Genomic DNA, 14,832 nt, shown 5'->3' with positions numbered 1-14,832 from the left:
ACTGATTTAAACAGAGTCTGTACATAGAATTGGGTTCCCTCCCCTGGCTCCTTCTGATAGTCTTCCTTTTCTCCCCCATCCTCCCATGCTGGTGCAGGGCTCTCCTTAATGAGGGCGAGAGAGAGCAGTAATTTCCTGTGGCCACATGGTTGTGCAGATACAGCAGCCTGGTGCAGGGCTCAGCCAAGTGCCAGCATGATCCTCAGTCATCTGCACAGTGGACTTTTCCTTAGTTTATGATGGCTTTGGGCACCAAGGTCTTGAAGCCCCTTACCTCATTCAGTCTCTGCATTGTCAGTGTAACTTAAATTTAGTATGTTAAAAAGTCCCTTTTAAATTTCAACCATAATAGGGAGTACTTTAGTGAATTATTCTTATTTGGGTGTTTTGAAGTTCTTTCTATATGTAGAACTTGAGCTGAGGCAAATAATTTTATTTATTTTCAGTACTGGGGTTTGGATTCATGGTTTAACACTTGCTAGGCCAGTGCTGGCCACTTGAGCTATGCCTCCAGCCCTTCTTGCTTTAGTTTTTTTTTGTGGGTTTTTGTTTTTTAACCTTGCTTTGTGTTCACCAGACCTGGCTTATATTGTTTCAGTGGGGTCTCACTAACATTTTATCCAGGCTGGCTTTGAACTGTGATCCTTCTTATCTTTGCTGCACAAGTAGCTGGGTAGAAACCAGTGTGCCTGGACAAAATAATGTTTTAAGTCAATTCTGTTTAGTTTTTATGTGGTGGCACTCTAGCTTTTGTGTAACAAATACAGATTTGCCATTTTTATGGTGTGTGCCTAACATATAGTCATTTATAGTCTTTTAGCTCAAAGAATTATAAGATCACCTGGTAATTAGCTATTCCTTTGTACAATTAAATCTTCAAAAATATTGATTTTTGCTGGGAAGGTGGCTCAGTGGTAGAGTGCTTGCCTTGCATGCATGAGGCCCTGGGTTCGATTCCTCCACACCACATAAGCTGAAAAGGCCAGAAGTGGAGCTAGTGCTCTACCACTTGAGCTGGAGAGCTGAGGGAAAGCACCCAGGCCCAGAGTTCAGGCCCTATGACTGACAAAAACAAAAACAAAATATTGATTTTTAAATGTCAGTATTTTAAATCAGTCAATTTATGTACACAAAGCAAGGAATAGCCTCTATCAGAGAATCAGGTACTTGACTCTGTTTTGTTCAGCTGTTGCCAGTAAGGGCTCACTGCCAATATGCATGCAATCCATAACTGTGGATTTGGGCTTTAGCAAAAAAAAAAAAAAAAAAAAAAAAAAAAAAAAGGCATTATTGCAGAGCCAACTTGCAAGGAGGCCAGGAGCCATAGCTTAAACCTGCTTCTTCCTCCAGAAGCAAAAAGCTCCTGGTTTAGTGGCACGAAGGGATGATTGCTTTTCTTCCCTGGGGAGTGCTGTGTGGGGATAATAAGCATGTCCACTCTTGAAAAGCTTGTGCAAACCATAAAAATTATCAGTAAAAGACCTGGAGGCTTTTCCTGGGGAAACACTTCAGGTATTACTGTCCAGCTATATCTAAGCTTGGCTGATTTCAGTGCCCATGACATTAAAATCATCTACAATATTGATTTAATCTGTCCTAGACTTCATGAAATTTTCTTTCATTCTGTTCATTGACAATAGCATCAGGTTTTAGACATAAAAAATACTTCATGAGGCCTTACTGATAGGGTTGAAAGTAAAATTTATTAAAACCTAGTTCTTTTGTCCAAAAATGAGTGATACAAACTTATTTTCTCAACTTTCCATATGATCTCTGACAGTCACTATGTAGTTTTCTCTGAAAGGCTGGTTACCGATGAAGTGGACGTCCACCAGAGTGTGCTAAAGACACTTCTGGAAACAGCGACTGCAGACTTGCCTAGACTTGCCAGCCTTGGCAGTGAGTGAGTGAGTGAGTGAGTGAGTGAGTGTGTGTGTGTGTGTGTGTGTGTGTGTGTGTGTGTGTGTGTGTGTGTGTGTGTGTGTGTGTGTGTGTGTGTGTGTGTGTTTCATTTTTTAAAAGGGAACAATTTAATAGCTTGTTTGTGAAGTTCTTTTGCTGTGAAATAAATTCTGTGCCTTGACAACTGTATATTACTGCAGATTAGGAATGTATGTATGTATATATGAATGTTCATACATAAGTACATATTTAGTACTTATTTAGTGCCGTGCTGGGAGGAAACACTGTCACTGAGCCATACCCCAGGTCTCTATTCTTACTTATGTGGTGAATGTTTAATCTTTTATTTCCTGGTTCTCAGTAAGCCAGCCAACAATACCTTTATTATCCGAATTTATCCTTTAGAAATGAAAAGTTGTATCTGGTTTTATACAACTGGTATTGGTTTTTTTTAATATACAATGGGGGAATTTACAAAAATCTGAATAACTTACATGACTGAAAAAACTAATAATTTTTTATGGTGTTGGAAAATACAACAATATCAATAGATTAAATATTTATGATCTTAGCATAAAACATTTCTTGCAAAGGACCATGAGTTAGCTGTGATGACTTACTTTGTGTTGATGTTTAAAAGCAGGGTGTGCAAGCAAGTTTTGTCTCATTTATTCTTGATGAAATTCGCACTCCGCATTTGTAACTGATTATCTGGCAGAGATACTAGATAATCACTTTTATCTTCCCTTTCCCTGCAGGTACCTCCATTCAAATAACATAGTTGTGGTTCCAGAAGGTAAGCATACTTACATTTTTTTAGAAGACAACATAAGTAAAGCTTTGCTTTCTGAATAGAACAGCTCATCTCCTTAACCCTATTTTAGTTGGTGTATTAGGGAATTTTAATTATAAAGCAAATGTACATGCTTCAAAACTACTTTCACTAAGTTCTGTTAAGAATTTTGACTCAATACAGTCCTGGAGAGACAAAGGACACATGTTTTCTCTCATGTGGAAGTTAGAACTAATTTATAAATATCAAGTAACCACACAATGTGTTACACACACACAAGCATTTTGACTAAATCTAAATTGGCTCTAATGGTCAGGTAATTTATTAGGTAAATTAATATTAGGTAAATAACAAAGCAAGTTTTTCATTTAATAAATCCAGAACATTTTTTGTGTATCTGTTTTTGTTTGTTTGGGGTAGGGTCTCCTATACAAGGATAGCCTCCAATTTAAGTGGCCTCCCAGGGTGGCCTCCAACTTGAGTCCTCCCTGCCTTATCCTCCTTAGCCCTGTGATTACGTTCATGTACCACATGGCTACTTCTCGAATTTCTTATTTAGTCAAACAACTTTTACATTGTCTTTGTTTCTTTTTAAAAGTTAGTTTATCTTATTTCAAGGTAAGAAATAGTTGTCAGATTTGTAGAACTCGGTGTGACCTGTGTTTTTAGTGTTTTGAGAACAACCAATATGGGAATGTAAAGAATTAAAATGTTTCAACTTGAACTCGATGTCACTCTCAAGTCAGACTAATTTCACCTTTCCCCCTTCTCTTCTCTTTGAAGCTATTGGGTCTCTTGTAAAACTCCAGTGTCTGGATCTTAGTGACAATGCCTTAGAAATTGTTTGCCCAGAAATTGGTCGTCTGAAAGCTTTACGTCATCTTCGATTAGCTAATAACCAGCTGCAATTCCTACCTCCAGGTAATCTTAGTCTACAGCATACAGTAGTTTGTTGTCTATCCTAAATTACCCCTGTTGCTTGCTCACTGTATGCTTAGGGAGTGGGTTGTGGACATAAGTAACTTGCAAGTATTTGATTGTTTGAAGATGAGAGAAAGGAATGTAGGTAAAATAGGACTTAGAGTTTTCTTCTGATGTCAGCATAAGGGGCACATTTATATCTTAAATGGGGCTATTGATACCTCTATAAAGAACTACTTCAGTTCTCAATTCGCATAAGAGACTAAGGTGAACTTTGTGATAGAATTGTCCTAGTACCCACATCTCGGTAAGTAACTGGTGTCCATCAAATTTACTTTACTAAGGAATCATGCTAGAATTTAGTAGTACAATTTGAATTGAGTCATATAACTGTGAGTTCTACACATGCTTTACCCACCATTAAACATTTTGCATTTTTGAGAGGGTATCAGGTACCCTCTGCTGTGACTCCACACATTTATGATCTCCACAGTCAGATAGCATTCCCTATGTAAATATAGAGAGCGTGTGAATAAACGTAGTATATGTTGGGTATCATGGGAATGTTACTAGGTAATTATGGAGGGAGCAGAGACAGATACAGGTATCACAAAGGCTGGGTTTGTTGTTTACTCAAATTCTTTTAGGGATATCAATGTCTTTCATTATATTGAAGTGAAGTGTGTGACTCAAAATTACAGTTTCCTACCTGTCATAGAATTTGGGGGGGGGGGCGGTCTGGGATGTAGCCTAGTGGCAAAGTGTTTGCCTAGCAAGTGCAACGTCCTGGGTTCGATCCCCAGTACCAAAAAAGAAAAGACCAAAAAAAAAAAAAAAAAACAGTTAAAAAGAAAACATCAGGGGGGAGGCTGGGAAGGGATGAGAAGGGTAAACAAAGGAGGAGGCTGCAATGCTTGGTAAGAAATGTACGCATTATCATGCCCATGTAATTGTAACCCCTCTGTACAGTATGTTCACAAATAAAATAAAATAAAATTTAACAAAAAAGAATTTGGGGGGGCAGGGCATGAGAATGTTAAATCTATGCCTGTGAAATCCATAAATGAAAAACTTCCTTTCTTTGGGGCCAAGGGTGTAGCTCAAGTGGTAAAGTACTTACCTAGCATGCATGAGGCCCTAGGTCCAGTTTTCAGTACCATGGGAAAATAAGTAAATGAAAAACTTTCTCCAGAATTTCTTCCAAACATAGATATTTCCAAGAGAAAGTGTAGTAACTAATTTTTAGACTTTATACATTTGCCTTAATAGATTCGATGCCATTTATACAACTTACATCCATCTAGCAGTGACTTCACTTTAAAAATAAGATTTTAACCTTACATTGCAAATGTCTCATTTCTAACTATGTTTACTGTGAAAATTTTTAGTCAGATTAGAATCAAATCATTGCTTTAGGGCTTATTGTATCTGAGCAGGCTCAGCAGTGTGTACTCATTCTAGCCTTCTGCAAGTTTATATCCTCAGATACCAGAAAGTTAGGTTCCCTTTTGAGGGTTACCTAGGAAATGTATCAACAAACATAATGCTCGTAAGTTTTTGTATATGACACGTAAACAGGCTAGAGAGCCAAAGTACATGGATATAATACTTTATTTGTGAGCTCTTTTTATATACATAAAATAAGATGTAAACCTAGAATTCTGTCCCATGTGTTTTATCATTCTATATAAGAACAATGTGTTGCCGGGTGCCAGTGGCTCATGCCAGTAATCCTAGCTACTCAGGAGGCTGAGATCTGAGGATCACGGTTCAAAGCCAGCCCAGGCAGGAAAGTCCATGAGACTCTTACCTCCAATAAACCACTCAGAAAACTAGAAGTGGTGCTGTGGCTCAAGTGGTAGAGTGCTATCCTTCAGCTGAAGAGCTGAGGGACAACGACCAGGCCCAGAGTTCAAACCCCATGACTGACAAAAAAAAAAAAAAAAAGAACAATGTGTTGTAGAGTTTGGTCATTTCCTTCCACTATTCTCTGAGGTTAGTGATGTACTTCTAGTAACACTGCTTCCCAATAACTGAGGACAGGTTATGTATTTCCTGATTATTTTCACATCATTTTTTGTTTATATCTGACCTGTTACCCAGTAGAGTTGGGGCTTACTCAAAATTTTGTTTTTCTAGTTTTACTGCTGTCTGTGCTTCTGTTTGCTTGTTTTGAGACTAATTCTGGAACAACTCTATGGAATAGGAGCTTTGAGCTGAACTAAGTAGGCTTTATGAATGGCCTGGTGAGCCTCCTGCTTACCTCTTCTCCTTGTGCTGTAATTAGAACTGCTTTAGTTTGAATGGGCAAAGGACAGAGTACAGTTCCCAGATGATTGCCTGTGTTTGGAGACATGCCCTGGAGAAGTATTGTAACTGTAGAAAAGAAATCTGAGGAATTGTCATGCTGGAGACACCAGCTGATACCCAACTGACAGCCCCTTCTCCACAGTTTGTACTGTTACGTATACTTCTTCCTACATTCCCTGAAAAAGGTACCATTTAGCATGTTTATTTAAACCTTTAATTTGATATCAACTACTAAAAAATTGAAAAGTCTAGATAGATACAGAGTTTTAAAATCAGATAAAAGCATAGATCACAGGGCTGCATGCCAGTGGTTCATGTCTATAACTGTCTATTACTCAGGAGGCTGGGATATGAGGAGTGTGGTTCAAAGCCAGCCCAGGCAGAAAAGTCCAGGAAACCCTTATCTCCAATTAAACACCTAAAAAAGCCAGAAGTGGGGCTGTGGCTTAAGTGGTAGAGTGCCATCCTTGAGCAAAAAAGCTCAGGGACAGCATCCAGATCCCATATTCAAGCCCTAGAATCTGCACACACACACACAAACACACACACACACACACACACGATCACAGAATGAGGTCCTGATATGTGGGCTGCTATCTAGTTCTAGCTTTTCTCAGACGTTCCCTCTCCCCTGTCCTGTTGCCTTGTCCGGCACTACCATTGTGTGCTATGTACCATTGCTTTTTCTGCTCATCTGACTGCCCAGGCATAGGTAAATGCCTGACCCAAGCAAACACCCATGGGAGAGAAGGGAAGGAGCAGGAAAGCAGGGGGAAAAAAGGGGCAAAATGAATTTGTCTTTCTCTCTGGACTACTGCGCAGTACTGTGCAAAGGGCTGATAAATAGCTATGTGGATTAAGAAATGGAAAAAGAAAGAAAGATGAAGCAGGGAGAAGGGGAAGAGGACTTTGAAACTTTCCTTACATGCCAGTTCAGTGCTGATCTTAAGGTCCCTGTGCTTAAGCTATACTACTTGGCTTCCAGGAACTGAAAATGCCAGCCACCTCCAAAGCTTGAAACAACTGGGTTACGGTGTAGCATCGGTTGTGTACTGAACTTCGCTATTTTCTTGACTGTTGTATGTATGGCACAGTAAACTCTACTGTAACTGTTAGGTCCTGAGTTCACGAGTACTGCCAGGAATGGCAGGATGTCTCTGGATTCATTTTACTTTGTCACCAGTTTTTGGCCTTTTTGTAATATGCTTGCTGCCTGTCCATTAGATGTGCATTTTCCCTTTTGAGTGCTAGTGCTATCCTGAATGAGGCACAGAGACAAGGAGAAACGTGAAGAACATTGGCAAGACACTTCTACCATTGGGGATTCACATGACTTGTTGAACTGAATATAAATGGAGTCACTTAGTATCTTCTCTGTGTCTACTTTCTTTCACTGAAAATTACTGATCTGAGGTGCAGCCATGCTGTTGCTCATAACATAGTTAATTCTTTTTTGTTGCAGTATACTATTCAACAATGAATTTGCAATGTGTATTTTCCTGTTGAGATTTTTTCTAGACTTGTGTTCATATGAGTAAAGCTAATATAACATTCTTGTGCAAGGCTTTTGGTGGACATATGTTATTTCTTTTGAATAAATATCCCAGTGAGGAATATTGCTTCATAGAGTAGGTATGTACTTAATCCTTTAGAAGAAATTGTCCAGCAGTTTTTAGCATGGTTGTACTAGTTACACTCCTCTAAACCATATGTAAGAGATCCTTTCCAGCATTTGTTACTTTCTGTTCATATATATTTTTTGTATTTAGCAATCTTAATGAGTATTGCTCTTTGGGGAGAGGGAACTACTGGAGTTTTTAGAACTCAGGGCCTTGCACTCACTAGGCTGATGTGACACTGCTAAGTCATACCTTTGGCCCTTGCAATGATCTTTTAATTAGCATTTAATTTAATTTGTGTTGACTAGTGGCCATCAGTAGCTTCTCATATGTTTACAGGATATTGCAAATAGTCTTGAATCCTCAGAGGAACCTCCCTGTTATACGGACCAGCTGCCACTTTTTGGTGGCTGAGGAATTCACATTGCCTTTTACAGTTCTGCCCCTTGCTTTCTCCCACCATGCTGCTCCTCTATACAGCTCCCACTGTGTGGCCTTTGTCCCCTAAGCCTTCCCAAGCTGAAAGCCTGTAGTACAGTGAAGACATCTCAGTGTCTTGTTGTCTTGCTCTCATTTTGGAAGGTGTGTGTGTGTGTGTGTGTGTGTGTGTGTGTGTGTGTGTGTGTGTGTGTGTGTGTGTGTGTGTGTGTGTGTGTGTGTGTGTGTGTGTGTGTGTGTGTGTGTGTGTGTGTGTGTGTGTGTGTTAGAGAGGATTACCTGCATCTGCGGGTCCTCTGAGTTCTACCCTGCTCTGCCTGTCCTCATTGAGCTCTTTCAGGTTGCATTGGCTTCTCTTTAAACCTTGCTGTGGCAGATTCCTTGTCCTCTATTTCAGTCAACAGCGTAGGTCTCTTGCCTTTTAAAATGGGCCTATCACTCTTTGGACTTGGTTTAGCTCTCCTGTATGTGTCCTCATCTCTATGACAGGTTTTAAGGACTGTGAGTGTGTAGTTTATCCAGCCTGTGTTGCAGTGAGATCTCTTTTGGATTTTCTAACTTTAAATTGGCATTAATTTCCGCTTCCCCCAACTGCCTGCCACAGTTAGCTTGTGGTTCTCCCGTGCCTCCTTTCTGTCTCCTCCTGGGTTGAATTTGTCTTAGTGTTCCGTTTCATTTCCTTTGTTGGCTTTGTTCCAGGGCTCACAATATGCACCTGTAATACATTACACTTCAAAACCTGTACCGCTTCATATAAATAAGAACCTGACAGTAGTACACTTCCATCTCCTCTCCTTCCTTTGTGCTATTGTATCATATGTTTTATGTTGAAGAATAATTTTTTTCTAGGTGTAGAATTCTGGTTTGAGTTGGACACTGGACACCTTTAATTGTGGCTACTCAAGAGACTGAGACCTAGAGGGTCAAAGTTCAAGGTCAGTAGAGGCAGGAAAGTGCTTAAGACTCCACTGCCAATCAGAATGCCAGCAAGCTGAGCGGGAAGGAGAGGCTCTGAATTCAAGCCACATTACACACACACACACACACACACACACACACACACACACACACACACACACACACACACACACACACACACACACACACACACACACACACACACACACACACACACACACACAGATTTTGTCTTTTAGCTCTTCAGAGGTGACCTTCCATTGACTCTTGGTCTCCATTGTTCTCATTTTCCTTCATGCCACTGATGCCCGGTGGGTAATGTCTTGTACTGTGGCTGCATTGAAACTTTCCTCTCTGTCTTTGATGGCTTTCATATGGTAGCTTGACTATGATACATTCAATTTAGGATTTCTAAATATCCTTCTTGGGGTTTTCTTGATTTACAAACTGGAAAGATTTCTGCTCTTTCCTAAAACATTTTCTGCCCCACATTTCTTTTTTGTCTCAAACTCTGTTACACATTAGGTCATTTATTATTCTGCAAGTCACCAAAACTTAACTTTTTTTGTTAAATCCGTGTGTGTGTGTGTGTGTGTGTGTGTGTGTGTGTGTGTGTGTGTGTATGTGTGTGTGTGTGTGTGTGTGTGTGTGTGTGTGTGTTAGTATCTATTGACCTGTCTTCGGTTCCAATACTACTTTGTGCTATCCACTAAGCTAATCCTGGACAGTCAGGTTTTCTTGACTGATGTTGTGACCGTCAGCTCTCTGTGAACTCCCAGGAGACAAAGATCATGGTAACAAACAAACAACAAAAAGTAACTTAGGAGCCAGAAAAGAGGTTTCTTACATCTGGCATATAAATCAGCCTGGTTATTTTTTTAAATGCTTTTATCCTTGAAAAGTTATTTTATACACCAAAAAAGGAAGGATTTTTAGCCCAAATTAAAAACAGGAACGAATTCTACTTTAATGGTTAAAAGTATGTACAAGCGCAGAGATGTGTTCTGCTTCTCACCAACAGAATTGTTCCTAAAACTCAGACTTCACATTTATTACTTAAAATATTTTTTCTTCAGTTAGGCCTTGTTTTATTGAAATAAACTTCAGCATCTCTTCTTAGGCCTGTCACATCCTTCCCTGCCTCCCCCCCACCCCCCACCCCAGTGCTCTGAATCTCTGTCCACTGGTTTAATGTAGAGACAGGAGAAAGGAGCAGATCACTTTTTTCCTCCAGAGGTTACCGGCAAACCAGACTCTTGTCCCTTTGAGCAGTTCTGTTGCTACCCTATTTCTGGAGACTGATTATCAGCTGTAGGCTTATAGATTGTAGCTCAAGCTATAGTAATTCTTCAGAGATTTAGAGGTACCTGTGTCACCCCATAGTTACAGGTATGGCCAAGGTGTGCTACCATGGAGTTCCCTGTGTCACAGTTTCTAGGAGTGCTAGGTGGTCCAGGAACATGGGATCAACCCTGGCTTCACATCTCCTTGTGCTTGTTCCTCTGTGTTTAGTACTAACCCCAAAACACCATGCACCTCTCCTTAGACAGATGCCACAGTAATTCTGAGTGATTTTCCCTTCTGGGAGACTAACTTTTCACTGGTTACCCATTAGTGCCAGTGACAGCTCTTGGCTCTGTGGAAAAATATCTAAGAATGTGTGCCTGGCAGAGCACCCCTCTATAGTCTCCATGCTACACGTGTGTGGCTAAACATGTATATGATTTTGTCTATTTTGTCTTTTGTAGCATTATCTAGGAGACCTGAAAAATTCTCTCTTCCTTCCACTTAATGAAAAACTCTGTCTTGGATCAGAACATATCATGACCATGTTGTATGCTGGAGAAAAGAGAATGCTAGGAAGGAGAACAAAGTCTGGATTCAGGCTTCAAATGGTAATTTATTGCCTAATGTTTTAAACTGTATACTTCCAAAGAAGAGACTAGGCAGAGATGAAGAACTGAGTGTGCTAGTATAGGTAATCATTACCTCACTGCCGTGCTAAGGGATTAGAGATACCGTGTTGTTTGTTGTCGTGTTGGGGATTGAACCCTGGGCCTTACACATGTAAGGCAAGTACTCTTCCAATCTACTTGCTAGAAGGACTTAGGAATATATTGTCTACTAGAGTCGAAGCTAATGTTCAGAGCTTGTTCTTTACAGGGGCTGGGAATGTGACTTAGTGGCAGAGTATTTGCCTAGTAGTATGCATGAGGCCCTGGATTTGATCCCTTAGTTCCACATAAACAAAAAACAAACAAAAAAAGAGAACTTGTTCTTTCAATGACATTAACATACATAAAATGTGTTCTACTTAAGTACTTTATTAGCAAAGTAATATACTTTGGTAACTTTATAGTTGCATACATTCTATTTCAGTGTGTACATAAATTCATATACAGTACATATTTCTTTTACTATATATTACTGTACATTGTACAATCTGCTTAAAAATAGAGCTAAGCCTTTTAAATTGTAGTAGTAGTAATAGTAGTAGTACTAGTAGTACTAGTAGTAGTAGTATTGAGTATTGGCAGTACAGGAGCTTGAACTTAAGACCTTACATTTGGTAGTCAGGCACATTACCACTTGAGTCACAGCCCTAGCCCTTAAACTTTATTTATATACTTTTATAAACATTGACAATTTGGCAAAAACCTTAGAATAAAGATGTCCATAAAATTCTTTTAAAAGAAAAAGAAGTTTTGTTTTCTAGACCCTGTATCCTCCTCAGTGCCAACTACAGAAAATATTCCTTTTTAGGGAAGGTGTGAAGGGAAATGGTAGGAAATTTGCCAAATGTCTGAAAAACAAAAGTGCATTGTGATCGTATTTTTGAAAAAGAGACGAGAAGGGAAGTAGGTCCCTTAGACTTGGAATGGCAGAGGCTGTCAACCAGGCTTCTGGCACAGGTTCACTGTGCCTTTTCCTTGGACTATCCCTTGTGAAGAACTTTAAAAGCAGCTGACATCATTTCCAAACTTTCCTCATGCCAGGAGTCTTCTGTCTGCCTGAATCCAAATAATTTATGACACTGGGATGTGTTGCAAGTTCAGTGCCATGTGGGGACAGAAAGACAGAGAAATGCTACAGAGGACAAGAAAGAAAGTTGAAGGAAGCCAGGCACTGGTGGCTCATGCCTGTAATTCTTGCTGCTCAAGTGACTGAAATCTGAGGATTATGGATAAAAGCCAGCCTGAGTAGACAAATCCAAGATACTTTTCTCTCCAGTTAACCAGCAAAAAAAGCTGGAAGTGGAGAGGTATGGCTCAAGTGGTAGGGTACCAACTTTGAGCAAAGTAGCTAAGGGACAGTACCTAAGGCTCTGAGTTCAAGACCCAGTACAGGCACACACATTTCAAAAAAAAAAGGAAGTTGGAGTCACACCTATCAAGAGACCTGCGATGCTGTGCAATGGGTGCAGGGACAAGTGGGGCTTGGATATTTACATTTCTTGTCTCTGAAATGTGTCCGCTTCCTAGTCTGTCATGCACATGGATTCCAGGTTTCTCTCTCTCAAATACATCTGATGGACCATTTCTGTAAAGTCCCTCACTTAAATAAATTGCCAAAACTGTGGTCACCATGAGAGAAGACAGTACTGAATTCTTACATGTTTATTTCTTTTTATGATGAATACCAGGAAGTAGAATTTAAAAAAAAAACTTGATGAATATAGAAGTGGTTCTTTATCTTTCAGGATGAACTTTCTTGAGAACTTACAAACTATGTTTTCTTAGCTTCTTAGTTTTCATGAAGCTTCGGAGATTTAGTTGTTATTTTTGTATCTAAATCAGCTTGTGTTTCAGAGATGGCATAATCTAATTTCATACCCTTGGATATTCTGACAAAAGTTGTCTTCACAGTTCATTTTTTCTAAGATCTTTCAAGTATCAGACATGCTTATGTTAATAATAGTTAGCCACTGTTTGAGGGAAGAAAGCAGTTTTAGATACAAAGGAATTCTATTTTTCTGTTTATTTTATAGCTTCAATAGATTGATACCACCTTGATTTCACTATCTTGTTTTGTGACAAGATCAGAAAATTATACTTTTGTGTCAAATTAGCTAATTGTGAAAAAAAATCAGCTGGCACAATGTAAAGCCAAAGGTAAAGCCCCCAATATGTCATTAGAAGTAATGTCACCAGGAGTGGTGGTTCACAAATGTAACTACTTGGAAGGCTGAGATTGAGTGAATGGAGGTTCCAGGCCAGCCCAGGCAATAGGCTCATGAGTCTTTTATGAAGGAATAAAAGCTGTTGTGGTTGCATGTGCCTGCCTGTCCTGGTTTCTCAGCAAGTGTAAATAGGATCAAAGTGGAGGCTGACCTTACTTGAAAAGTAACAAGAGCCAAACAAATGGGATTGGGGTGTGGCTCAAGTGATTGAGTCCTGTGTTCAAACTTCTGCTACTGCCAAAAAGGAAAAGAAGAAAAAGTTAAGATCTTAAATATATAAAACATCAAAATTTTTTCATTTGTTATTTGAGTGTGATTTTTGTCATCTGTAAATTGTGTAAACCTTATTAAAATTTTCATTTAAATAAGATGTAATTTTACACATGATGGTTGGTTTAGTGAATGAAAAGCTTTATAATTTGCCAAGGGGTTGTCACAATGAGAGGCAGTTAAAAACTGTGGTTATTACCCATTAAAGCCTCTGCACACAGTGGGCGTGGCAATTCTGTTTCATATTAATAATCCTTTTATTGTTTTTTAAAATTACTATTTTAAGCAGAGACTGATAAATTTTAAGGAGTTGTACTTTTCACTGTGCATTTGTTTGTAGGTAGTGAGCAAACCTGAAATCAAACCTGAGGCTGTGCAAATGAGGGTTCCAGAAATGAAGGCCCTCATATGCCAAGAACAAATATTACTTCACTATTTCTTAGATGATGATGTGCTGAGGCCCTGCTCCTGACATACTGGAAGAGCTTAGTCTGGCAGGCGGTTACAGTTTCCATCCATAGGTCTCCCACAGGCCCATGTGTTGAGGGACTTGGTCCCTGGCAGGTAGCATTGTTGGGAGGTGGTGGGCCCTTGTTGAATGGCGTAGGTCACTGAGGACTTACCTTTGAAGGGCCCCTTCCTATTACTTGCTCTCTGCTTCCTAGTCACCATGAGGTGAGCAGCTCTGCTCCATCACGTGTTTCCCACTGCTGTCATGTTCTGCTTCACCTCAGCCAGAGCACCTGGCGGTGTTTTGAAACCTTGGTGAATCTTTCCTACTTAAGTTGTTTTCTCAGGTCCTTTGTTTCAATAATGGAAACCTGACTTAACACACAGATCGGATTGGTGTCTTTTTCCTTTTTCAACTTCAAAAAAGTGTGTCATTCATCACTTCAGTTTGAATTTCTAAACCAATACTAGTATCATGGTATTTATTTTTAAAGGAGCATCATCAATTTTATGGATGTTATATTAATATGTAGGTTCTAACCAAATACGGATTCATTTTCCTTAAATGAGATAGCTTTTACTATGAGTTCATTGTCATTCTCATAAATTGAAGTTTACTGATAAAAATGCTGAAAAATACATATAAACGTTTATAAACTACTAGGACTTAGAATGTTTCTAAATGCATAAACATTCACATAAAAATGAAGATTTTGTAGCAAATGCTCATTTTTTATTCGATACAACCAAAATAAATACTACCTTGAAATTTATGACTAACAAAATGTTTATAAGAAAATATCCAAGGAAGTGGCGCTGTGGCTAAAGTGGTAGAGAGATCACCTTGAGCTGAAGAGCTCAAGGACAGCGCCCAAGCCCAGAGTTCAAGCCCCGCGACCAACCAAAATAAATAAATAAATAATAATATTTTTTTAAAAAGAAAATATCCAAATATTTCTGGAATGAAAAATCCTCCCCTGCACTGTCAGGATTCAAGCATTGACTTTTGACAAAAGTATGAGGATATATTT

The 14,832-nt window shown here is 39.3% G+C and overlaps 1 protein-coding gene across 2 annotated transcripts in view; it reads left to right on the top strand.

The window, feature by feature from the left end:
- Nucleotides 1-14,832, top strand: part of Lrrc28 (leucine rich repeat containing 28) — a 78,434-nt gene that overhangs the window by 14,625 nt on the left and 48,977 nt on the right. For both annotated transcript variants that reach the window (XM_070043160.1, XM_070043161.1), the window contains exons 4-5: nucleotides 2,661-2,698; nucleotides 3,479-3,616. In XM_070043160.1, the coding sequence (XP_069899261.1) occupies nucleotides 2,661-2,698; nucleotides 3,479-3,616 (176 nt within the window). The remainder of the gene's footprint in view (nucleotides 1-2,660; nucleotides 2,699-3,478; nucleotides 3,617-14,832) is intronic.

Source organism: Dipodomys merriami, unplaced genomic scaffold (genome assembly GCF_024711535.1).
Source record: "Dipodomys merriami isolate MVZ:Mamm:240054 unplaced genomic scaffold, mDipMer1.0.p SCAF_33, whole genome shotgun sequence".
Taxonomy (NCBI): Eukaryota; Metazoa; Chordata; class Mammalia; order Rodentia; family Heteromyidae; genus Dipodomys; species Dipodomys merriami.
Note: the sequence above shows the minus strand (reverse complement) of the source record. Positions and strands in the feature narration are given on the sequence as shown.